General features: G+C 41.2%; 1 protein-coding gene across 1 annotated transcript in view; it reads right to left on the bottom strand.

Moving 5' to 3' along the window:
• Window positions 1-1,839: 1,839 nt before the first annotated feature.
• The window catches only part of ephx4 (epoxide hydrolase 4), a 55,892-nt gene continuing 30,056 nt past the window's right edge, over window positions 1,840-27,675 (bottom strand). The window contains exons 5-7 of the mRNA XM_069936366.1: window positions 19,916-20,019; window positions 18,961-19,109; window positions 1,840-2,062 (exon numbers count right to left, since the gene is read on the bottom strand). Of these exons, the coding sequence (XP_069792467.1) occupies window positions 1,840-2,062; window positions 18,961-19,109; window positions 19,916-20,019 (476 nt within the window). The remainder of the gene's footprint in view (window positions 2,063-18,960; window positions 19,110-19,915; window positions 20,020-27,675) is intronic.

The raw sequence follows: 27,675 nt of genomic DNA, 5'->3' as shown, positions 1-27,675 counted from the left end.
AACTGCTGAGATATTTTATTCTCAGATCAGCAACAGGCAATTATTCTCTCACAATTAAATTATTAATGATCTCTTAAGCAATACATCACAGTATGTCCTAACCATCAACCTGACTTGCATGAAATGAGCACTGTACTTTAACGATTTGCCTGGCTAATGGATGTACAATGCAAGTTAGTGCTCAAAGGGTGTCAAGAAAATATTATCCTAAGCAGAAAATATATACTGTGGGATCAGTCAATATCTCAAATAAAATGAACCATGCAATCCCTCTCACCTTTGGAAACAACAAAGCACATATGGTTTCATTTTCATAGGCCATACTGCCAAAGAATTTGTATTCAAAATTCCTGCACATTCAAAATACAAAGTCATTATTGGGAAGATTGGATGGTGCTGTGTCCAGGACAGAACTCATCACTGAAGGAATGTGTGAAGACAAATCTTGTTTTTCACCCAAGCACAGCTTCCTGGAATTGTCAGTAAATTTATTCCTGCATTTTGATTTTATTTACTTTTACTAATCTTTGAACCCTCTAAAAATAAACACCTTACCACTTTTCGAAGAAAATTTGCAATGGATAAATTTATTTCCCGGGGACCTCTGCAGACCTCTGAGCACCAGGGACAGAATCAATCAACCACAGACCTCATCAATGCTTTAGGTTGATCCTGCTTCAAACGTCTGCAGGAAAAGCCAAATGCTTCAGGTCGATCAGAGAAAATCCCAGTACTATCCTCAGCTTTTCTGTATATCCCCACTGACTGCTCTATCTCAGGAAGTGGCAGGATTCATTCAGATGGAGGTTGCAAATTTAGACATCAGGTATATTGAGATTCAAACCAATTACTACGGAGAGTTGTGGGCACATGATGCTGAAATCTGGATTTAAAAAACTCAACCTGCTGGCAGAACTCAGCAAGTATAACAGCGGGCGAGACAAAACAATTGGCAGGTGGAATCAATGAGTCCTTTCTCAATGGATAGCTGAGATAGGATGGGGCAAAGCATAGATTGATTCCTAATTAAAAAAATAATCCATAATCATTCTTCAGTTTTGCACTAAGAATATACCAGCTAGGAAATATGTAATTTTCCATGGATGGATATATACATTTTATATGGAAACCAAGTTGTGATGTCAGCAATATGCTCAATACTTGATCCTTGTCAATTGGTACAACTTATAAATATAAAATATAAACATCCCCATTTATATTTTCACAAATGGCACTCTTAATTTATTTCCTTAGGAAGAATCTAGTGGAAGGCACCACAAAGTAAAGAGCATGTACCACTCGTTTACCTGGTGACATCACTGCTTCTTATTTACGAGTTTTAAGGCTGGTGTATCCAGGTCCGAAGATTCAGGAATATATATGCTTGGATGCTGTCTTAAAAGTTGTAGGATCTCTTTGAGTTAAAGCTCTTTCCCCTTTGTGTCTTCTTCGTACCTCTGCTCTGACTGTCAGCACCACTACGAAGACAGCTCAAGATTCGCACATCTTGTTTATGACCCCCTTAAGCGGACGGCCGAACCTGTTTGATCCCCTCGGCCAGTCTAAATACACAGAAATCAGGTCACTGGGAATCTGAATAAGTATATAGGCTTATTTTTGGGGGGACACCCAGCTTTAAATGGATACTGCTCAGCATTACAAGTAAATAGTGCATCAACTAAAGTACGGACCTCACAAGCAGACTTTCATTCCGCACCAAAGATTTTAGACGGCACGTGGAAAAAGAACTGGCGACAGTTAAACGGCACAGAAAAACATTTACTTTTGACACTTGAACTGACGCAAAATTTTCGTGCCCTACTTCAGTGACGGTAAGTTTTACTGGTTGACTTCCTTCAGAAAATCCCAGATCAAATGGTTGACCAGCTGGGGTCGGTCCTGCTGAAGCCAATGACTGGCTTCAGGCACAACGTTGAGTCTGAAACAATTCCTCACGTAGGACTTCGAGAGCTCAGCCATTCTGAATTCCAGGAATTCTTCTTTTTCTCCCCACAGCAACAGGGTGGGTGACACCACCTCATTCTGATTCAAGGGCAGGCTACTGTAAAATAAAGGTAATCATTGTTTGAAAGAACTTAAACACACAGGGAACAAAGGAATTCGTTCTTCTACCTTTAACCTACCATTAAGTAAATAATGATCCAGTTCTACTCCCCTTTGTAGTGAAACACAAAAGTCTGCAGACACTATAATTGGAGTAAAAAGAGAAATGCTGGAAAAACTCAGCTGGTCTCTCAGCATCCATTGGAGGTAAAGACATCTTCTCGAAATGTTGGTAACATATCTTTACCTCCTATGGATGCTGAGAGACCAGCTGAGTTCCTCCAGCATTTCTGTATTCCCTTTTGTATTCTGTTATGATATTTTCCCAGTTCTGTATCTTTTCCTGCATGGCTGCCTTTTGGATTCAAATGGCCAGGAAGGGGTGGAGATGGGTGCCCATCATCAGCATTAAGGATCTGGTTTAATGCACAGATACCAGTCAATGAGCTTCACAGACTTCTGCTGTGGTGACTAGAAATAGGAGCAAGTGCTTGGGTGAAATTTCTCTAAAGTTCAGACGCACTTCATGTAACGGAGGTTAAGATTTTACATGACAAGAGCTCCTGACAAAAGGCATCCTGCAGATCAATCCATAAAATTTCATCTATTTTTTGGGTCCAAAGTGAGTACAACCATTGAATGAGGAGTTACCTTATAATATGCAAATGTGAAAGAGAAAAAATGAATTTTCCTTGTATAACCATCTGTTTGGAACTTGCTGACTTCACAGCGGATCAAGAGCATGTGCAAGAGGTGGAGCTAAACGGGGACAAAGATCCCTTTGTTCAATTGCACGCCTCAGTTCCATTCTGTTTACTGCGTAGATCACCACATTTTCTGATCCAATTTCCCACAATATCACCCTGATTGTTGACATAGATGAAAAACATATTTGGAGATGCCCCTTCAAAAAAAAAACCCACGATAAACCCACAATCTCCTGTTGCGAACCTTAAATTGTTTTGGATTTGAAACAATTTACATTAAATTAACATTGGAAGGACATTATAGTGATTAAAGTGAATTCTATTTCCATCACCATGAACTGAGATTATAAAACATAAAGCAGTGATGTTCTGCTCCCCATAATTAAAAACAAACGAGATGAATAAGATCAACTCAGAAAGTTTATTTGGTTGACATCATATTTGTCGATAAAATAAATAGCACAGGGACCAAACCATCTCGTACATAAAAGTGTTGGAGAATTTCTCCAGCATCTGCAAATTTTCTTGTTTAATATCTTCTCAGATTAATTAGATAATGCACAGGGAATGAAAGAAATATCTGCATTTATGCAGAGAAAATAAAAATAAAAATTGCAGAAGCTGGACATCAAAACCAAAAAAAACAGAAATTTTAAATTTTAAATGTAGACATACAGCAAGGTAACAGGCCCTTCTGGCCCACAAGCCTGTGCCACCCAAATACCCCAATTAACCTACAATCTCAGTACATTTTGAAGAGTGGGGGAAACTGGAGGAGCCAGAGCAAATCCACGCAGACACTGGGAGGACGTACAAGTTCCTTACAGATAGCATGGGATTCAAATCCAAATCACTCTAATAGCATCGTGCTAGAAAATGCTGGAAGGTCCCACTACCGTTCTGGGAATGGAAACAGTGTCCACATTTCAGGTCGGAAATTCTTTCAGAACATTCTCTTCCCTCAGTCTGGCCTGACCTGCTGGGTATTTCTAGAATTTGCTGCTTTTGTTTTGTTCTGAATTCAGGATGACCCACAAGGTTTACAGCCAATTACATAGCTAAGAAGCATGGTCACTGTTGGTACAGTAAGCTCCCACAGATTACAGTATGATAAAGAGTAGATAGCATGTGGCACTCACATTCCCTGATAGATAAATATTGACCAGATAGATGATCCATTCTTCTCTGAAATAGTATCTTGAGAGACTATTGGGGATAACAGGTTAGTCTCTCACCCATGTGATATTATGAATAGGGGACCCTATTGCATGCAGTGTCAGGTTAGATATGTGTGTACAAGTCTCTAATGTTTGACTCAGTGACGACATGAGCATTACAACTCAGCAGAAGCAGCTGAGTACAAAATAAAATGATCTTTGGTGCAATTCTTCATTTCTATCAACAATATTTTGAAATGTTTTTGGAAGGTACAAATTGAATTAAGAGTGAAGCAAAAAAACAATATACAACGTTAATTAAAAACAGAAAAATGCTGCGTAAACAGTGGATTAGGGCAGCATCGGTGGAAAAAGAAATAGTGAATGTAAAATGTCACTCCCAGAGACTGCATGTTGACTGGTTTATTTGTTGAATTGAAAATCAATCCTGAATCAGTGCCTTTTAACATAGAACAATGCAGCACTGACCCTTGATGTTGTGCCAGCCCATATATTAAAAAAAATTACTAACCCCTCCCCACCCTGGAATCCTCCATTTTTCGTCCATCCATGTGCTTGTCTAGGAGGTCTCTTAAATGCCCTGTATAATTGTTCCTTGGTCACATTGAAAAAACATGGATCCCAACAGATACAGGAGAAAAGAGAAAAACACCACATGTCGGGCGATTGGGAGGATCCCAGAATCCCTTGGGAATATTGAGTTTTTCTTATGTCATTTACAAAAACCCTCAAAACGTCCAACAGTAAAAGATTTTGATGATTGACCTCTAAGTAAATATTGCTCTCCATGGATACTGCCTGACCTGCCGAGCATTTTCATTCTTTTCTATTTTATTTTTTTCTCTCTTCCTTTTATATTTATTATTTTTTTCTTTTCATGACAGCTTATGCATTAATTGTACTTAAGTTGTTGTTAGTGTGCTCTATGGAACCATGAAGCTTCAGCAAGTAAGACTTATATTGCACCTGGACATTGTACTTAATGCATATGATAATAAATCATTCATTCATTCACCCACTCACCCTGATCCATGATCCTATCTTGCGCACCATAGAACTGTTAAAACTTCCTCTGGGATGGATGCCACAACCTTGCTGCGTTTTAACTCTCTTGACTCGTAGTCTTTACGGAGGATCATTAAAACAGCAGAGAGGATCATTGGGGTCTCCCTTTCCTCTAAAGATGGCATTTACTGCGACCACTGTCTAAAGATGGCTCAAGGAATTATAGAAGACCTTTCCATCCAGCGCACAGGATCTTCAACCCACTACCATCAAGCAGGAGGTACAGGAGCATCAAGATCAAAGCTACCAGGCAGAAGAATAGCTTCTTCCCACAGGCTGTGAGATTAATAAACAGTATCCTGTCTCCATGACAATCATCCCAATTATCCGTATATTTATTTATCTGATTTTGCATTGTGAATTGTGTGTTTTGCGTGTGATGATGGCCTGGAGAGATGCTGTTTCGTCTGGTTGTATCTGTACAATCAGATTATTGTGAACTTGAACTTGCTTCATGTACTGTTGTAGACCTTTTGCCTGACATCCAGAATTGGATGAGCTCTATATCGTTACTGCCTCTGTCCCACATAACACATTTTATTCTTTTCCCTGTGACCTCATTGCTTTTCCTGGTCAGTAATTCTCAAGTCACAACTGAATTCAGTCCTAAAACTTCCCCTTCACAAAAGCCATCTACTACAGCTCCAAAGTACCTCGTGCCTCCACTTCAGGCCAGTCTTTTTGTTGCTTTGTTTCCCCCCAGACTACGCTGTCCCAAACTGTCCCTTGACCTCGCTCCTATTCTCCACCCGCTATTAAATGTTTGGTTCATGTGAAACTGCTTTCCCTATCCTGCAAGCTCTGCTTATTTATTAGTCCCTCTGATGAACACTGCATCCCAAAAGACTTGAATATAAACCCTAATTGCTGTGTTTAAATCAACCACATATTCTTGTACATAACTGCCACTCCTGACTCTCCAACTCTAATCTCTTACACCATCACTAGAGAAATAATATTTGGCAAACCATTCGCTAATGTCTCTTGGCCAGGATAGCTTGCTCCAAAGGATCTGAAAGAAGTGGTTACCAAGATAGTGGATTCATTAGATATAATTCTCTACAAATCCTTCAGATCTAGATAAGTGCAATACAGGGAAGAAGGCAAGATGTGAGGAACTAGAGATCAATTAGCCTTGTTGGAAAAATGTTGGGACCAATTATGAAAGAAGTAATAGCAGGACATTGAAAAATCTTAATCCAGTCAAGCAGAATCTGTATGCCATCATCCCCTCAAATCTGATCAGAAAACTCCAAGACCTGTGTAATTGGAACATGGATTTCCTCACCTCCAGACCACAATAAGTGAGGATTGGTAAGAACATCCCCTCCACAATCTCTATCAGTAGCGGAGCACCATAGAGCTGCGTTCTTAACCCCCTGCTCTACTCGCTTTACACCTACGACTGTGTAGCTTGATACGACAATAACACCGTCTAAAATTTGCTGATGTTGGGTTGTATAAAGAAAGGTGATGAGTCAGCACACAGGAGGGAGATTGAAAATTTGCCTGAATGGTGCATCAACAACAATCTTGCAATTAATGCCACCAAACTAAGGAACTGATGGTTGACTTCAGAAAGGGAAAGCCAGAGGTATACAATCCAGTGATCATTGGGGGATCAGAAGTGGAGAGGGTGAGCACGTTTATATTCTTGGGTGTCACTATCTTGGAGGATGTTTCCTGGACCCAACACACTCATGGCATCATGAAGAAAGCACGTCAATGCCTCTACTTCCTCAGGAGTTTGTGGAGGTTTGGTATGACACCAGAAACCCTGGCAAATTTCTATAGTAGAATGGTGGAAAGTGTGCTGACCAGTTGCCTCAAGGTCCTGGATAGGGACACTGTTATGAGCCCAGAGGACCCCAAAACCCAGCAGCAATAGGTATTCTCAAAGACAAATGGTTACTTAAACAAAATTTGCTTTTAATTATCTTTAAACAGGAAAACATGATCATACTTTACCTTATCACTATTAACTTAACTAACCTAACTTAACCCCCTTCTAATTCTAAGTGCACGTATATGTAATGTGTTTGTAAGTTTAGAAAAGTTATTTGATTCACAGTCCAATCTCACTTCTCATTTCTTCAAGTTCACGGGCTGCAGGCAATTCTTATACTGTACAAAGAATTTGATATTTATGAAATTCACCAGGCTCTGGTGCTTGAAAGGCAAATGGTTACCACTCAAAAAGATTCTTGTCGGTTTTCAGAGAGAGATTTGTTGTTGTTGGACACAAACTGATCCCTTTTAATCAGTCACATCAGTGTCTTTCTGAAGAAACTTGCCCCCTCAGGGCTTTCCAGATGATAACCTCTTTCTTTCAGGTCACCACAGAGTTCCTTTTTGTTTCCCTTATTTTAAGTGAAACATTACATAGCCAGTCGTCTCCTCTTGAATGGACACAAGGGCTTTGACCAGGCTGAACTAAGCACTCAAAACCCGTCTTCAAATTGGGGTTTTTCCACAAGCTTGCCAGCTTGTCCTGTTCCAGTCCCAGCTGCTGCTGCTGACTGCAGAACTGATATCTCTCTCTCTCTCTCAGAGAAAAACTTTTCAACTCTCTCTGCTTGTAAAAACCACAAGATCCTTTTAGAACAGCAAGCTGCGCTCCCAGACAGCCTATGGCTTTGAACTACTCCTCTGATCTCTTTCATCTGTTGCTTTTCAAAATGACAATTCATTGTCTATCTTGGGCACTCCCCAAAGTTTTTGCCAAGGCCCCCAGGAGCCACCCTGTCTGGCTTGAGCAGAGCTCCAGTATTTTAAAGGAGATCTGTTTTGAAGTGTTTGTATGTGTCCTACACTAAAAAATCTGCCCTAATTTATCTCCCAAAAACGTATCTTATGTACAATACAAACACAACATAATCTCTCATAACACCAATACTCTTGAGTGTAAATCCCTGCAAATGGTAGTGGACACAGCCCAGAAAATCACAGGCTAAACCCTTCCCACTATCGTCAGAGAGCAGCAGCAATCATCAAGGATCCACACCACTCAGCACACACTCTGTTCTCGCTGCTCCCATCAGGAAAGAGGTATTTGTGCCACAAGACGCACCACCAAATTCAGGAACAGCTGCTACCCCTCCACCATCAGATTTTTCAACAAAAAACTCAATCAGGGACTCTTATTTTGCACTTCATTGATTAATTTTTTCTCTCTCTCTGTATTGCACAGTCAGTTTACATTCGTTATATAACCATATAACCATTTACAGCGTGGAAACAGGCCATGTTGGTCCTTCGAGTCCGGTCCGGTTCACTTGAACAGCTTCCCCTTCCGCTCTCCGCCCATAACCCTCCAATCCCCTCACATCCATATACATATCTAACCTTCTCTTAAATGACTGAAGGGACCCTGCCGCAACTATCTCCTCTGGAAGATCATTCCATTCTGCCACTACTCTCTGAGTGAAAAAGCATCCTCTAACATTTCTCCTAAAGTTTTTCCCCCTTACTCTTAACTCATGCCCTCTTGTTCCAACCTCCCCTGCCCTCAGGGGAAAGAGTCTATTTATGTCTAGTCTATCTATTCCCTTCATAATTTTAAAAACCTCTATCAAATCTCCTCTCAGCCTTCTACGTTCCAATGAATAAAGACCCAGTCTCCTTAACCTTTCTCCATACTCTAGATGCTGTAAGCCAGGCAACATCCTTGTAAATCTTCTCTGCACCTTCTCTACCTCATCTATATCCTTTTTATAATTTGGAGACCAGAACTGAATACAATACTCTAAACCTGGCCTCACCAATGCCTTAAACAGCTGTAGCATCACTTCCCAGCTCCTATACTCCATACTATGATTTATGAAGGCCAGCATACCATATGCCTACATGGGAATCCACCTTCAATGAACTCTGTACCATAACCCCCCAGGTCCCTCTGTTCCTCTGCGTACCTTAGTGCCCTCCCCTTAACTGCATATGTTCTATTTTGGTTATTTTTTTCTGAAATGCAGCACCTCGTACTTGTCTACATTAAATTCCATCTGTCATCTTTCAACCCACTCTTCCAAACCAACCAAATCCTTCTGTAATCCAAGAAAACCTTCCTCACTATCCACCACTCCCCCTATTTTCGTATCATCTGCATATTTGCTTACCCAGTTAACTACATCCTCCTCCAAATCATTAATATAAATGATAAACACCGATCCCTGAGGCACCCTGCTTGTCACAGGCTTCCAACCTGACAGACAGTTGTCCACCATGACTCTCTGCTGTCCATCTTCCAGCCATCTCTGAACCCATGTCTCTATCTCTCTATTAATCCCTAGTGACTGAACTTTCCTTATTATCTGTTTACAATTCTTTATTGGTTTACATGTATACACTGTATATATATTTTTACACGACCAATAAGTGGTAATTCTGTCTAACCCACAGAAAAAAGAATCTCATGTATTGTCATGTATGTGCACTCAGGGGTCCCTATCCCAGACCACAATGCAGCTACTCAGCACACTTTCCACCACACATCTGCAGAAATTTTCCAGGGTTTCTGGTATCATACCAAACCTCTCCAAACTCATCTGGAATCAGAGGCATGAAGGGGAAGTGCCTTGCTAATTCACTACCTAATATTAAGCAAAATTGTGAATTTACGTCTGTATTCCAAAAAGAACGGGATAAGAAAGGATGAGAGAGGAGAGTTCGTCTGGGGGGGGGGGGGGGGGGGGCTATCGACTGAAGTTCAAGTTGAAACTGGGGAAGAGCAGGCTGATTTGGATAGTCCACTATCATAAATCTGATGAGCTATGAGAATGTTCTGAGGTCATCTTGACCACAGTAAATGGGATGAGGAAGGGTGAGCTGGGTGGGTAGGGGAGAGGAACGGCAACAGTAAACAGCAGACGATACTAAGATAGGTGGAATAGTGGATAATGAAGAAGGTTTTCAAGGATTGCAGAGGGATTTGGGCTGCTTAGAAAAGTGGGCTGAAAAATGGCAGATGGAATTTAATGCTGATAAGTGTGAGGTGCTTCATTTTGGTAAGAAGAATCAGAATAGGACATACGTGGTAAATGGGAGAGCATTGAGGAATACAGAAGAGCAGAAAGATTTAGGAGTGACGGTACATCGTTCCCTGAAGGTAGAAACTCACGTGAATAGGGTGGTGAAGAAGGCATTTAGTATGCTGGCCTTTATCAATCATTGCATGGAATATAGGAGTTGGGAGGTGATGTTGAGATTGTATAAGATGTTGGTGCGGCCTAATTTGGAGTTCTGTGTGCAGTTCTGGTCGCCTAATTATCGGAAGGATATAAACAGAGTGGAGAGAGTGCAGAGAAGGTTTACCAGAATGTTGCCTGGGTTTAAGCATCTGGAATATAGGGAGAGATTGGACAGATTGGGTCTTTATTCTTTGGAGCGTAGAAGGTTGAGAGGGGATTTGATAGAAGTATTTAAGATTATGAAAGGGATAGACAGAATGGATGTGGATAGACTATTTCCGTTAAGAGGAGGAAAGATTAAAACAAGAGGACATGAGTTAAGAATTAAGGGGCAGAGGTTTAGAGGTAACATGAGGGGGAACTTCTTTACTCAGAGAGTGGTAGCTGTGTGGAATCATCTTCCAGGAGAAATAGTGGCGGCGGAGTCAATTGTATTATTTAAGAAAAGGTTGGACAGATATATGGATGAGAAGAAGATGGAGGGTTATGGGCATTGTGGAGGGAGGTGGGACTAGAAAGGGGTGTTTGGTTCGGTGCGGACTAGAAGGGCCTAATGGCCTGTTTCCGTGCTGTAATTGTTATGTTATGTTATGTTAAGTTTTCAACAAGATGCCTCATCAAAGATTAAGTGACAAGATGAGAGCCAGTGGTGTTGGAGGCAACATGTCGGAATGGATAGAGGACTAGCCAACACATTTAAGTATGAATTTCTATAATATTCACTTGCAATACAATGCTGTGTGATTTCACAGCGAGCCTATGTATTTTCTGAGCCGCAGCTGATTGCAACACCTCCTTGGGAACTTCCGATACCTCATCATTTTTTTTAAGATGACCATATGCTCCTCCTGGAAAGCAGTTTCTCAAATGTTTCTTAGCTATGCTTTTTGTTTTTAGCTTTATCTTATTAATTTACCACGAGCAGTATGAATATTTTCTTCTCCTTGAAATGAAGGAGAATTGAAACTCACAAGAACATAGGCATCGAACATAGCACACTATGGCACAGTACAGGCCCTTCAACCCTGGATGTTGTACTGACCTATATATCTCTACTAAAAGAATTAAATCCTTCCTTCCTCATAACCCTCTATTTTTCTTATATCCATGTGCCCGTCCAAGAATCTCCTAAAGGCCAGCATACCATATGCCTACATGGGAATCCACCTTCAATGAACTCTGTACCATAACCCCCCAGGTCCCTCTGTTCCTCTGCGTACCTTAGTGCCCTCCCCTTAACTGCATATGTTCTATTTTGGTTATTTTTTTCTGAAATGCAGCACCTCGTACTTGTCTACAAGGTTTCAGCCTCCACCACCACCTCTGGCAAGGCATTCCAGGCACCACAACTCTCTGCGTAAAAAACCTATCCCTGATGTCTTCCCTAAACTTCGCTCCCCCTTACTTGGGAGAAATGTCCTCTGGTGTTTGCTATTCCTACCCGGGGAGGGAAAGGCACTGGCTTATAGGCAATTGGGATATGTTGGCCAAAAGCCAAGGACAACACATTTGCCACAACAAATTGTATTTATATAGCATCCTCAGCACATTAATTACAACAAAGGACTTTGGCTGGAATGTTATTAAACAAGAGTTCACACCAAGCAACGAGCCTGCAGCAGACGCGGATATACCCCTCCATAAATCTTTTTCCGCGAAGCCAAGCCACAAAGAGTAAGAGCGACACCAAGCTATACATAGAGATATCAGGGCATGAAAGTTTCATCAAAGGAGGACACTATAGAGATTGGAGAGATGCAAAGGCTCGGCGAAGGAATTCAAAAACAGAGCCTGGACTGGGAATGCTCAAACAGATTTAGAGATTTAAGGTATCTTGAGGGGTTGTAGGTGTAGGGGAGATTACAGAGAAAGAGAAGCGCCCTTGGAGGGATTTCAAAATAGAGATAAGAATTTTAAAAGTCTAAGCTTTGCTAAACTGAGAGCCATTGGAGGTAAACCAGTAGAGGAGTGCTGGGTGATTTAGGAAACAGACATATTTATTGTCAGAGTGCATAGATGACATCCCATACAACCTGAGATTATTTTTCCCCGTGGGCCAGGCAGAATATCTACTTATCATTGCCTAATCTTTTTAGTTATGGAGAGAGGTTGGATAGAGTGGGGTTGTTTTCCTGGAGTGAAGGAGTCTGGAAGGTTACGAGATGCATAGCCAAAATATTTTTTCCATGGGAGAGTGGCAAGATTAGTGTAGCAGTTAGCGCAATGCTGATGCAGTGATCGAGAATGGAGTTCAAATCTGATGCTGCCTGCAAGGCATTTTCCTTATGTTCCTCTTCCTTCAAACAACCTGTTCTAATTAATTTGAGCAATTCTTATACTTTAAAAGTTGACCTTGCCCCAATTCTGAATTTTAACATGGTTAAGCCTGTCCCTCTCCATAATCTCATAAAACAATGACGGCTCATCCACAAACACTTCATCCAATTTTCCCTTCCCAATTTTTTAAAGACTAGAACATGTGTTGGTTTCAGTTCTAGTCATCTCAGTACAGGAAAGAGTGCAGGGGAGATTTACCTCGATGTTGCCTGGATTGGAGAACGTGTCTTATGAAGCAAGGTTGACAAAGTTCAGGCTTTTCTCTGTGGAGTGATGAAGGATGAAAGCTGAGTTAAAATGAGTTAATATTCTATAAGGGGCTTAGATAGAGTGGAGAGCCAACATATTTTTCCAGGCCAACAATTGCAAATATCAGAGTAAATCTGTTTCAGGTGAGTAGAGGAAAGTTTAGGGAGACGTCAGAGGTGAATCTTTTACACAGAGTGTGGGGATATCAGCAGCAGGAAGAGAAGCAGTGATGGTGGAGGCTGGTACAACAGGGATGTTCAAAAGACTCTTAGGCAAATTGATGCAAGGAAAATAGAGCATTATGGGTGAGAGGTAGAGAAAATATAGAGTATTTACACTCCATGTTATGGAGTAAGGTTTCATAGCTCGGGCCAACATTGTGGCTGTATGGCCTGTATTATGCTATAAGGTTCTATGTTTATTCCCAGGTAGGTAACTTATGGAGGTATATTATATTATGAGGTGAATGGATAAAGTGAATGGTCACAGTCATTTTCCCAGAGTAGGTGATTCTAGAACTTGAGAGCATAGGTTTAATAGGGGAGAGATTTAAGAGAAATCTAAGGGTAACCTTTTAATTTAAGGAATGAGGTGCCTATGAAAGTTTTAAAGGTTCAAAAGTTCCTTTTCCTGTCACATAAAAATACATTAAAGATATAATATGCTTGATATTCTTCAACATTTGTATGTGTTAAGACAAACAAAGAGCTACCACGAGCATTGCCCGGCACCCCCTAACAGCAGCAGAAAGAGAAGCAAAAGAGAAACTCTTCAGAGACACTGAGTGTCTGTGGATTTGCCTTCAGAACTCCTGCGGCCACATAAACTCTTGTTCGATTAATTGGCAATTTTGATGTTTAAAAGATAGTTCAACAGAAATATGGATATGTTGGATTTTCAAGAATATGGGCCAAATGCAGACAAATGGGATCAGCCCATAATGCCAACTTGGTAAGCATGGGCATTTTGGGCCAACGGGCATGTCCCCTTGCTGGAACAATAAAGGATTCCCGATAGCTGTGGCAGGGTCTAAATAATATAACCTGCTGAAAAACCAAATCTGGTGTAGTAAGAGACAGCAAAGCTTCACTCCCAGATGAACTCAATGCTTTCTATATCCGATTTGACCACCAGATCAAGGAAGACCACTTCGCCACCCCATGCCCCCGATGATCCTCTGCTGTCAAGAGTATTCAGATTAAATCCAAGGAAAGCATCTGGTCTGGAAGGTGTACCTGGCTAAGTACTGAAAACCTGTGCTGGCCAACTTGTCAATGTACTCATAGATATCTTCAACATCTCACTCTGACAGGGAGGGACACCTATCTGTTTCAAACAGGCTTCATTTGTCCCAATGCCCAAGAAGAGTGTGGCAACCTGCCTAAAAGACTCTCAACTGGAGGCACTCACATCCACAGTGATGAAGAGTTTTGAGAGGATGATGTTGGAGCATATCAGCTCCTATCTGAGCAGTGACAGATCCATTCTAATTTGCCTACTGCAGATGCCATCACAAAACCCTGGAATGCCCTCATACATCAGGATGCTCTTTATTGACTGCAGTTCGATACATCATCATCCCCCTCAAAATTAATCAGCAAACCCCAAGATCTGGGTCTTGGGGTTTTGGTCACCAAATTATAGGAAGGATAAAAACAAAATAGAGAGAGTTCAGAGAAGGTTCACGAGAATGTTGACAGGATGTCAGGGTTTGAGTTAAAGAGAAAGGTTGAGCAGCCTGGGGCTTTTTTGTCTGGAGAATAGAAGATTGAGGGGGGATTTGATGGAGGTGTTCAAGATTTTAAAAGGGACAGAGAGAGTCAACGTGGATAGGCTTTTTCAATTAAGAGTGGGGGATATTCAAACCAGAGGCCATGGTTTGAGATTGCAGGGGGAAAATTATAAGGGGAACATGAGGGGAAATTTCTTCACGCAAAGGGTGGTTGGGATGTGGAATAAGCTTCCGGCAGAGGTGGTTGAAGCAAGGATGTTATTTACATTTAAGGAAAGACTGGATAATTACATGGAGGGGAGAGGATTGGAGGGGTATGGCCCAGGTGCTGGTCAGTGGGACTTGGAGGGTGGGGATTTGTTCCGGCATGGACTAGTAGGGCCAAACTGGCCTGTTCTGTGCTGTATATGGTTATATGGTTATAAAACCTCACTGTGCAATTAGATCTGAGATTTCCTCACCTCCAGACCCCAATCAGTGCAGATTGTCAAGAACATCTCCATAATCTTCATCACCACAGGGCTACGTACTTAACCCCCTGCTCTACACCTACGAAATGGCACAGAACGACGGCAACACCATCTACAAATTTGCTGACAATATCACATTGGTGGGCTGTATAAAAAGGAGAAATGAGTCAGCATGTAGAAGAGAGATTGAAAACTTGGCCAAATGTTATACAATGGTGTACAACTTCACACTCAATGTCACCAAGACCAAGGAGCGGATTATAGATTTTAGGAAAGGAAAACCAGAAGTGTATGATCCAGTGATCAGTGGAGGATCAGAAGTGGAGAGGGTGAGAAGATTTAAATTCCTGGGAATCACTGCTTCAGAGGATTTTTCTTGGACTCATCATACTAAAGACATCATGAAGTGAGCATATCAGCGCCCTCAAGTGTTTGCAGAGGTTCAGTATGACATCAGACACCCTGGCAAATGTCCAGGTTTATACTGGAAAATGTGCTAACGGCTGAATAATGGACTGGTATTGGGGGCATCAATACTTCTGAGCATAAAGGCCTGCAAAGGATAATGGACACAGCCCTGTACATCACAGGCAAAACTCTCCCCACCATCAAGAAAATCTACTTGGAGATTTTACATTCAGCATTGAATTCAATGCATTGATAATTTCTTTCAAAGTAAATGAAGAATCTAAATTATTACGGGCTTGGCTTTTTAAAGTTGGTAATTGCAACTTAGATAAAAAAATCCTCAATCTTATCTACATTGTTTATTGTCTCTGATGAATAGTTTTGTACAATACTCTTTAAAAGAGTCATTTATGTCTTGTGGTTTATAAGTAATCTTAGAGTTCCTTTTAACTGCAATAATAGTCCTTGATGTTTGTTCTGCTTTTAACTGCCAAGCCAATACTTTATGAGCTCTCTCTCCCAACTTTTGTTTAGTTCTGTCAATCAATCTTTCCCTTCTGTAAGTCTGAATTGAATTATATTGCATCTTCTTATTTTCCAATTTTATTCTATCTCTCTCTGATGGCTTTTCTGTTTTTTTTTCCATTTGAGCAATTTCCTTCACTAAATCCTTTACTTCCTGTAAATACTTCCTTTTAATCTTAGCTGAAAAATTTATAATCTGTCCCCTTAAATAAGCTTTTAATGCATCTCATATAGTAAACTTATTATCAACTGAGTTAAGATTAGTCTCCAAATATATGTGTATTTGATTTCATATAAAATCACAAAATACTGAATTTCTTAGCAACGACAGATTGAATCTCCATCTATATATAGAATCATTTTCTTCCATATTTGAACATGACATCAATAATGGAGAATGATCAGATATAATTCTAGGTTTATATTGTACGTTTTCAATCCTTCCTTGCAAATGAGCTGAAATTAAGAAAAATTTAAATTCTAGAACATGAATCAAATCGATAAGAATGAAATGAATAGTCTCTTTCTTTAGGATTCATCTCCTAATATCAACCAGGTTCGATTCTTGCATCAATATTGATAAGTTTTTTTGCCATTTTAGTTTTAGTGACAGATTTTGTAGGTTTGTCTAAAATTGGATCTAAGCAACAATTTAAATCTCCACCAACTAATATATTCCCATCAATTTGTGCTAGATGAAGGAAAACATCAGACATAAATTTATCATCATCAACATTTGGGACACAAATATTCATAAAAATCCAAGATTCTGAATAAATTTGACAATTTATCATTACAAATCTTCTGAAGGGATCTGTAGTTATCGATTGCAACTTGAATGATAGATTTTTACTAATTAAAATGGCTACACCTCGGGCTTTAGAATTAAGCGATGATACAAATACCTGGCCCACCCATTTTCTTTTCAATTTTTTGTGTTCTTTCTCTGTTAAGTGGGTTTATTGCAAAAAAGCAATATCTGTCTTCAATTTCTTAAGATGAGCTAAAACTCTCTTCCTTTTATTTGGGTTATTGAGCCCATTCACATGAAAAGTTACATAATTCAAACTTTGTTTTGACATATTAATAGATCTTTAAAAAATATGGAGCTTCTGTCTCCGCACCAAGAGGCCTCCACTCCACAGCCCATCCGCAAAATTCAACATCTCCCAGAAAGAAAGTAGGAAACCCCAAATAATAATAAAAATAAGAAAAAGAAGAAGAGGAAAAAAAATCCAAAAGTGTCGATTAGGTCAGCACTAACTCCCTTATTTAACGAGAAGTGGCCCTCACCACTAGCGGCACGAAGCTTCGGAGGAAACAAAAGAGAATCCGCCCCCCCAAACAGAATATCATAAGTCAATCAGGTAAGACGCGCTTCTGCAGGATCCAAATCAGCCTGCTCTTCCCCAGTTTCAACTTGAACTTCAGTCAATAGCCCCCCAGACGAACTCTCCTCTCTCATCTTTTCTTGATCCCGTTCTTTTTGGAATACAGACATAAATTCACAATTTTGCTTACTATTAGGTAGTGAATTAGCAAATTCCAACACTTCAAATTCATTGGAAAAGAACTGAAATTGATGTTGACCGTAAAAAAACTTTCAAAACGGCCGGATAGCGATATTTGAATTTATAACCTTTATTCCACAAAACTGATTTGGCTGGGTTGAATTCTTTTCTTCTCTTGACAATTTCATTTCTCAAATCAGCATAAGAAAAACACTCTGTTATTCTGAATTATTAAATGACCTTGTTGTTCTCTTGCTCTCTGGACAGACATTCTTAAAATCATTTCTCTGTCCTGATAACGTAAGCATTTAATCAAGACAGAGCGTGGCGGTTGTCCTGGATACGGATTTTTCCTTGGAGCTCTGTGTACTCTGTCAATCTCCAAACCATTTGGAAAATTTTCCATTCCCAAAATTTCAGGTATCTACTTTTGGAAAAAAATTTACAGGTTCATTGCCTTCAATATCTTCTGGCAGACCAACAATTTTCACATTCTCTCTTACTTTGCTATATGTTTATTACTGAACATTTATTTCTGCATTTGCACAATCAGTTTGTTTATATGTCTTTCTTCAGTTTTACATTTCTTTCTTCTTGAGTACCACTTACAGTTACCAGTAATTAGAAATTCTGTCTAGCTTCCAGGCAAATGAATGTGATGTCATGCATGTACTCTGATAATAACTGTGGACTTTGAACTTTTGAACAGTTTATTTTCAAACAGAGATCCCCCTAAAACTGGCATCTCCCACAACAGGAAACGTTTTTTCCATATCCACCCTGTCAAGAACCCTCAACATTCAATACATTTCAATCAGACCCTCTTTTCTATCTGAAGTAGGCGCTGCCCAAATATCTGATAAGGGGAACTTTATAATTTCAATCTCCATTGTGCTCCAACTGTAGAGGTTTAAGGAGTATGAATTTCTAGTACTCTTCAACCTTGGGGGAAAAATTTATGAATCACTTTTAAGGTAGCAAAATCTCCCACAAAATGTGACATGGTAATTATTATCAGACAAAAGTTTAGCACTGTTCAAATTCTGATAGAGACAACATGATGCCAAAGATGATAGTTCATGTTAATACTTTAAAAAAATCAATGTAAAGGAGGCCAAATGAGGTCAGACTTTCTGCTGCTGCCTTGAAGCAGCAAATTGTGCCAAACTAGGATGTCTCTCATATATTTGCTAATGTATTTGAACTCGTAAATATCACAAAATAGGAGCAGGAGACACCCTCCTTGCCCCGAAACCTGCACCATCATTCAATATTATTTGCCCCAGCCCTCATCTTCTCTTTCCTGCCAGTTCTCCATCATCGTTCAGAAGTTTAAATATCCCCCCCCCACCCCCCCCTTGATCCAGTAGAGATGTCCAGAGATTCACCACCTCTGGAAGAAGAACATGAACACGTCGCCGACACCAAACATGTGATTACATAGATAATTAAAGAAATTTTTGAGTCACATCTACATTCAAATTTTGCACAGGCTCTGCTTTCCCTAACCCCGTTTACCACATTATACCTGACGATATTCCTGAAGTGGCTGAGTGGTCCAGAGAAGGCTCCAGGCTGGGAAAAGATGTACAGGTAGGCTTCAATCTCATCTGCAGTCATCCTGCACTCCTTTGTCCTAATGCCTGTGCTCTGACTTGTGAATAAGTATTTCAGCACCTGCAAACATAAGATAGGTTTAAGTGCATTGATGTGTAGTGTTTATGAAACTGCCTAACAACGGCTTGTGGCTTAGCTAGAAGAGCCACTACTTCACAGTGCCAGTGACTGGGGTTCATCCGACCTGGGCACATCTTTGTCCCCTTCTAATGCACTTCCTCAGATCTCAACACCCCTCTCACTGCCAATTTTTCAATCATGCATCATATCACCTGTCTAATTACCTGTGCCAATCACCTGTGTCAACTGGACAACATTCCCAATCTCCCCTTAGTCATTCAGTCCCTTGCCCCTTCGTGCCCGATTCTTCTCTTCAGTCACTTGATGCAATTTGGGGGAGAGAACAGTGGGAGGGCTGTTCTACCTAACATGATGCCTCAGGCTTGTGCAGGTCTAGGGGCTAGACCGGCAACAAGCCATCACCCAGTCACAGACAACAGAAGGGCAAGATCAAACTTATGCCTTGAAAATGAGCCTACCTGGAGGAGTTTCTGGAACTGAGAAGTAAGGTAAAAAAGGAAATCTGGAGGGCAAAAAAAAGACAGGAGATGTGTGTGTCTGTGTATGTAATGTGTATATATGTGTGTATATCACACACACGTGTGCATGTGTATTTATATTTATATGTGTGTGTGTATGTGAATGTGTATGTGTACACTTGTGTGAAGACAGAGAGTTGCCTCAGGATATTGAATGTTAATGCGCTGTCGTGCTGTTATGCCTTATATTGAAATAGTTCAGTGAAGCACATAATATACCTTAATGACTCTTCAAACCAATTATCCTGCATCTGAATCACTGCTCACCTTGAAATCATTTATTGTCAGAGCAAATTCAGGAAGCCACGGCACTTGGCAAAAGAAAAAGTATCTTAATTTCATCAGCTGGGAGGGATGTCGCACCAGGTAATCTGGAAAAATATAACAATAAATTAGTAGTGTGCATTCACTTGTAAGGAGTTTAAGAACATAGAACACCACAGCACAGTCAGGGCCTTCAGCCCACTATGTTGTAAACCTCTCAACAATCTAAAACTTCCCTACCCCACTCCCATAGACCTCTTTTTTTTGCATCATGTGCCTGTCCAAGAGTCTTTGAAATGTTTCTATTGTACCTTCCTCCACGACCTCCCCTGGCGAATGCATTCCAGACACCAACTACTCTTAAAAAAAAAGGACTTACCTCTGACATCTCCCTTAAACTCCTTCACTCACCTTAAACAGATGTCCTCTAATATTTGCTATTGTCCCCCTGGGAAAAAAGTGCTGGCTGTTCGCTCTCATAATCTTATTGACCTCAATTAAGTCACCTCTCTTCCTTCTTCACTCCAAAAAGAAAAATTAATCTTACCTTATAAGATGCATTCTCCATGGCAGGCAACATCATGGCAAATCTCTGCAACCTCTCTAAAGCTTCCACATCCTTCCTGTGATGAAGTGGCCAGAATGAACACAACATTCCAAGTGTGGCCTAACCAAAGATTTATAGAGCTGCAACATTACCTCACAATTCTTGAACTCAATCCCCCTACCACTGAAGGCCAGCTTTCCATAAGCCTTCTTAACTATCCTATCAATCTACATGGCCACCTTAAGAGATCTATGGATTTCAATCTCGAGGTCCTTCTGTTCTTCCACATTATTAAGAATCCCACCATTAAGTATTTACTCTACCTTCTTCAAGTTCGACCTCAAAAATGCATCTCTTCACACTTATCCAAATTGAACTCTATCTGCCATTCCTCTGCCCAACCCTGCACCCTGTCTATATCCTGTTGTAACCTTCTACATTTTTGAGTTTCTCTAAGTTGCTTTAACAATAAACATTTCAAGGCAACAGATAGCAATAAGGGCTTGTGAAGCAGTTGAACTGGAGGCAGTGATTGAGAATATCTGTCCAGTGCACTGCTTTTGCATTTTTTTTTCCTTGATTCCATTAATACAATATCTACTGAAGGTAAGTGTAAGTAATTTCAAATATAGGTCTGGAATCTGTACTTTAATAATGCAATGACTCTTGTTACTGACCTCAAGGAAAATAGCTCCCAAGAATCCAGTGACCTGCGTCGGGTAGTAAGGAAATGTATGGCAGTGTGTTGCACTTGAAGCTGCAGCAGTGTAGAAAACGGAAGTTGCTCTCAATTCCCCGTTGTAATTGCAGTGAATAATAACAGCTTTACCATCATTAGAACGTGACCCAACCAACAATTTAGCAATTATCTTTATTTTTGTTGGGCTCTTTTGCATGAGAAAGCTTCAAAAATAGCAAATTATTGGTTGTTTTTGAAAAGCTTCTTACTTCGTAAATATTTTAATTTAAAAAAAATTTAGACATACACCATGGGAACAGATCTTTTCAGCCCTCGAGTGCGTGCCACCCAATTGACCTGCAACCCAGTACATTTTGAAGGGTGGGAATAACCCACACAGACACAAGGAGAACGTACAACTCCTTACAGAGGACGCGGGATTTGAACTCTGGTCACTAGTGCTGTAACAGTGTTGTGCAAACTCAGAGCCAAGAATCCCACTGATCTAATGCATGGAACATGCAAGGCTGAAGAAGTATATAGTCCTGACTAGATTTAGGTCCAAGGAACCTTATGTAAGACTTTAACTTGTCAAGATAAGATTTGAAATCAAAAAGAAACTTCTATTTATCAGGCAATTTTAATGTACACAGTTAGTGTGGCAGTACAACACTGTAACAGTGCCAGCAATCAGGATTGGTGTTCAAATCCGTTGTTCTCTGTAAGGAGTTTGTATGTTCTCCCTGTGTCTGCATGGCTTTCCTTTGGGTGCTCCAGTTTCCTCCCACCATTCGAAATGAACTGGGGGTTGTAGGATATTTGGGTGTAATTGGGCGGCTTGTGGGTCAAAATGGCCTGTTATGGATGCTAAATTAAAAAAGATTAAAAATCCTCTCAAGGTGTTTTGTATTTTCAAACAAAAACTGATATCAAGTCACAGAGCAGATGTTAGGTAACTGGATGGACATGTGATGGGGAAAGAATGGGACTAAGGGACTGCCTAGATTTCTCTACCAGAAACTGACAAGAGATTTGATGGTCTGAATGATCTCTTTCTCTAACAATTCCCTAATTCTGATCTGTGACTAAAAAGTTTGGTCAAAGGAACAGATCTCAACTTGCTTGCCTAGTGAAAATACATTGCAAAGACACCAGAAATTCAGAGCGGGATTGTTTCCAAATTATTAACAAAAGAAAATTAGGCAATGCAGAAAAGAAATATGGCAAATTATAATGACCCAGGCCTTCTCAGGACATAACACCATCCCCCACCCAACCACATTGTCCTATGAAATATTTTTACACCACACTCAAAATATTCTATACTCTACTTTCATTCAAATATAAATTGATGTTCAATATTCAATGAGAGTTCATTGTCACATCTTCTTTCTTTGGCTTGGCTTCGCGGACGAAGATTTATGGAGGGGGTAAAAGTCCACGTCAGCTGCAGGCTCGTTTGTGGCTGACAAGTCCAATGCGGGACAGGCAGACATGGTTGCAGCGGCTGCAGGGGAAAATTGGTTGGTTGGGGTTGGGTGTTGAATTTTTCCTCCTTTGCCTTTTGTCAGTGAGGTGGGCTCTGCGGTCTTCTTCAAAGGAGGTTGCTGCCCGCCAAACTGTGAGGCGCCAAGATGCACGGTTTGAGGCGATATCAGCCCACTGGCGGTGGTCAATGTGGCAGGCACCAACAGATTTCTTTAGGCAGTCCTTGTACCTTTTCTTTGGTGCACCTCTGTCACGGTGGCCAGTGGAGAGCTCGCCATATAACACGATCTTGGGAAGGCGATGGTCCTCCATTCTGGAGACGTGACCCACCCAGCGCAGCTGGATCTTCAGCAGCGTGGACTCGATGCTGTCGACCTCTGCCATCTCGAGTACTTCGACGTTACGGATGAAAGCGCTCCAATGGATGTTGAGGATGGAGCGGAGACAACGCTGGTGGAAGCGTTCTAGGAGCCGTAGGTGATGCCGGTAGAGGACCCATGATTCGGAGCCGAACAGGAGTGTGGGTATGACAACGGCTCTGTATACGCTTATCTTTGTGAGGTTTTTCAGTTGGTTGTTTTTCCAGACTCTTTTGTGTAGTCTTCCAAAGGCGCTATTTGCCTTGGCGAGTCTGTTGTCTATCTCATTGTCGATCCTTGCATCTGATGAAATGGTGCAGCCGAGATAGGTAAACTGGTTGACCGTTTTTAGTTTTGTGTGCCCGATGGAGATGTGGGGGGGGCTGGTAGTCATGGTGGGGAGCTGGCTGATGGAGGACCTCAGTTTACTTCAGGCTGACTTCCAGGCCAAACATTTTGGCAGTTTCCTCAAAGCAGGACGTCAAGCGCTGAAGAGCTGGCTCTGAATGGGCAACTAAAGCGGCATCGTCTGCAAAGAGTAGTTCATGGACAAGTTTCTCTTGTGTCTTGGTGTGAGCTTGCAGGCGCCTCAGATTGAAGAGACTACCATCCGTGCGGTACCGGATGTAAACAGCGTCTTCATTGTTGGGGTCTTTCACGGCTTGGTTCAGCATCATGCTGAAGAAGATTGAAAAGGGTTGGTGCGAGAACACAGCCTTGCTTCACGCCATTGTTAATGGAGAAGGGTATAGAGAGCTCATTGCTGTATCTGATCTGACCTTGTTGGTTTTCGTGCAGTTGGATAATCATGTTGAGGAACTTTGGGGGACATCCGATGCGCTCTAGTATTTGCCAAAGCCCTTTCCTGCTCACGGTGTCGAAGGCTTTGGTGAGGTCAACAAAGGTGATGTAGAGTCCTTTGTTTTGTTCTCTGCACTTTTCTTTGAGCTGTCTGAGGGCAAAGACCATGTCAGTAGTTCCTCTGTTTGCGCGAAAGCCGCACTGTGATTCTGGGAGTATATTCTCGGCGACACTAGGTATTATTCTATTTAGTAGAATCCTAGCGAAGATTTTGCCTGCAATGGAGAGCAGCGTGATTCCCCTGTAGTTTGAGCAGTCTGATTTCTCGCCTTTGTTTTTGTACAGGGTGATGATGGTGGCATCACGAAGATCCTGAGGCAGTTTTCCTTGGTCCCAACAAAGCTTGAAAAACTCATGCAGTTTGGCATGCAGAGTTTTGCCGCCAGCCTTCCAGACCTCTGGGGGGATTCCATCCATACCTGCTGCTTTGCCACTTTTCAGTTGTTCGATTGCCTTATATGTCTCATCCAGGGTGAGGACCTCATCCAGCTCTAGCCTTAGGGGCTGTTGAGGGAGCTGGAGCAGGGCGGAATCTTGGACTGAGCAATGCACAAATTCTTACTTGCTGTGGACAAACAGGTATATACGATGCACCAAATACAACAGAAAAAATGTATATAACCACAAATGCAACAATGAAAAAGAAGAACTGAGAAGTAAATGTTCACTGAACATTAAGGAGGCCCTGCTTCCACTCCAGTTGATGTCCAATGCAGATGCACAAACTTTCCATCGGTGGGGCAGATGGTACTTGATGGGGAAAGTGGATGAGTCTACAACATTGTACAACTGGGCGCAGATTGGGAGATCACTTCACTGACCACCTTCGTTGCATCTGCACCGGTAACATAGTAGCCAACCATTTCAGTTCTGTGCCGCACTCCCAAACTCACATGTCTGTCCATGGCCTTATGTTCTATCCCACCAAGACCACCTGCAAATTGGAGGAACAACACCTGAATTTCTGTCTGGGTACTCTCCAGCCAGATGACATTAACTTTGACAGTTTCTGCTAACCTGCTCTCCCCCTTCCCTTCCCCTTTCCAGTTCTCCTCCCTCCCTTCCCCCTCTATTCACCTAGCCATCCCTCCTCCCTTTGATCGCTGCTGACCCCTCCCTCCCTTCTCCACTATCACCTCCTGCCTTTGCAACCTCACCTCCCCTCTACTCTTTTGTTTGGACACCTGCCGACATTTTTCCATACCTTGATGAAAGGCTCAAGCCTGTATTTTTACCTTTGGTGTATAAAGGACCCTGCTTGACTTGCTGAGTTTCTCCAGCATTGTGTTTTTACTAGAACATTGTACGTCTCTTCTGCTGTTTGTGGATGACCATCACATGCTCCAGTCACAGAGAATCAAGGTGCTCACCATCTTCTCAATTTAGATCAGTAATAGGCCAGCAATTCAGTGGGGATATTCTAATTATTGGAGGAGGTCTTTGGAACATCCTTGAAGCATTTTCTTTGTCTTCCTGGAAATCTCTTACTGTAATAGAACTCAGAGTAGAAATTTGTTTCAAAAATTTACTGCACAGCATTTGTATGATGTGGCCTTTCTCCAGAAGTTGCAATCAGAACCTGGATGCTGTGACATTGACCTGGGAGACGGTGCTAACATTGGCTCCTCTGCATGCCAATTGGTTTAGAAAGTGTTTGGGAATCAGTTTGGTAGCACTTTAGTACCATGCTGTTGAAGCATACAGGAACCTTCAGTTTACCGTTGCGTAGTAAAGCACAAGTTGCCACTTAGTTTGAAGTCAACTTGAGGGAAAGTTTTTGCAAGGAACCTCCCCATCTATCACCATCTAATCTTTGATCCTCCTTCAGTTTCAAAGTGGAGTCCATCTATCTAGAAGTGCAACACACATCATCTTCAATGAGTGACAAGTGCAAGCACACGATTGGCAACACAGTTAGTGTAACGGTGAACACAATGCTGTTCCAGTGCCAGCAAGCGGGGTTCGAATCTGGCACAATATGCAAGGAATTTGTACCCTCTCCCCATGACCCATGTGGGCTTTCCCTGGGTGCTTTGTTTTGCTTCCACCCTTCAAAACACTTGGGGTTGGTAGGTTAGGGTATAATTGGATGGCACGGGTGTCATGGGCCAGAATGGCCTTCTACTGTGTTGTCTTCTTTTCTTTCTTCTTCTTTGGCTTGGCTTCGCGGACGAAGATTTATGGAGGGGGTAAAAAGTCCACGTCAGCTGCAGGCTCGTTTGTGGCTGACAAGTCCGATGCGGGACAGGCAGACACGGTTGCAGCGGTTGCAGGGGAAAATTGGTTGGTTGGGGTTGGGTGTTGGGTTTTTCCTCCTTTGCCTTTTGTCAGTGAGGTGGGCTCTGCGGTCTTCTTCAAAGGAGGTTGTATCATTTAAAAAAAAGGTTTTATTCAATCAACTGAAAGGATTTTGGAGAATCCCTTACACTTCTAAACTCCAGTGGATGTAGCCCTAGTCTGTCTAGCTTTTTCTCACAAGAAGTTAAGTGTTAGTCTAGTAAACTTTCTCTGAACTGTTCTAGCACATTTACAAACTTCCTTAAAATAAGGAGTGCTCGATATAACTAAAGTAAAACTTCCACCTGTTGAGTGACCAGGTATTGTTGGAGCACTGATGGTTTTCTTCACACACACGTCAATTCCCATAAAACTGTCACCTATGGAGATTGGTAGACACCAGATAAGCGAGATTTCTAGTTGCTTGAGATTTACTCTTACATTCCCTAACTAATACACGTGCATCATTTTAAAAGACAAAAATACTCCACTGTACAAACTTCACTTGCATGAATATATAAACCTAAAGCATTTTACTTTATTTTTTATTCACATTGTTTGAAAACATTTAACCATCACTGCACCTGCAGGTTCCTCCCCTTCTATGGAGATGCCCAAAAGGTGAACAATAAGATCATAATGATCTCCCCTCCCCCAAGTTTATGGATAAAGCCTTACTAATATACTTAATAATATACTAAGCAGGGATAAGGAGAGTATCACCCCAACGGCGAGCGACATCAACCCGCTCTTCATCCTGGGCGACGCCATTTTATTCAAACACAACTTTATTCAAACAGCTGTTACGAGCAAAGCACAACCAAGACACTCCACTGGCTGAATATTTGCTCTCATCTTCACCAAAAGTTTATGTGTTGCTTCAGAGAACATTTACTTTTACAAATTTAAACTTTTATTTACATTTTTATTTTTTTCTTATTTATTTATTTCGTTTATTTCCCTCAATTATTTTGCTCATTGCTTGAGGTTTCCAGTTGCTTGAATTCTGGATAACTTTTTTTTTTCCTTTTACCTTCAATGAAATTGTTCATGGATAGTGGACAATAGAAGCTGAAATGGACATTGTTGGAGGATTCTATTGATTAAAGGTAGCCCAGATTCTCTTTGTCACAGAACGGATCAATAATAAATTTTGACTTGGAAATCTTAATCAGCAGTTAATTTATTTTAACTAATGTGGAGAAGCCTACAATATCCTACTATTTCAGATATAACCATTTACGGAGCGGAAACAGGCCACGTTGGCCTTTCGAGTCCGCACCGGGTCACTGATTTTGTGCGCCCTTTTCAGGCATTGGTCCCGCTAGATCCTCATTCAATAACGATGGGCGAATTCAATGCAGGTGGAATCAGATAATAGCAAAACTATGAGCAAACAGATTGGCTGTCTGTGTACCAAAAATAGTAAAATTAATTTCTTGTGTTAATTAATAACTTGGTGTTACATTTCAATCTGTGTTGGTTTAGTACAACTGTTAATCTATTTAAAATAAATAAGCACATTTAAGCAGCGCTGGCAACAGACCTTTGT

The sequence above is a fragment of the Narcine bancroftii genome, chromosome 5 (genome assembly GCF_036971445.1).
Source record: "Narcine bancroftii isolate sNarBan1 chromosome 5, sNarBan1.hap1, whole genome shotgun sequence".
Lineage (NCBI taxonomy): Eukaryota > Metazoa > Chordata > Chondrichthyes > Torpediniformes > Narcinidae > Narcine > Narcine bancroftii.
Note: the sequence above shows the minus strand (reverse complement) of the source record. Positions and strands in the feature narration are given on the sequence as shown.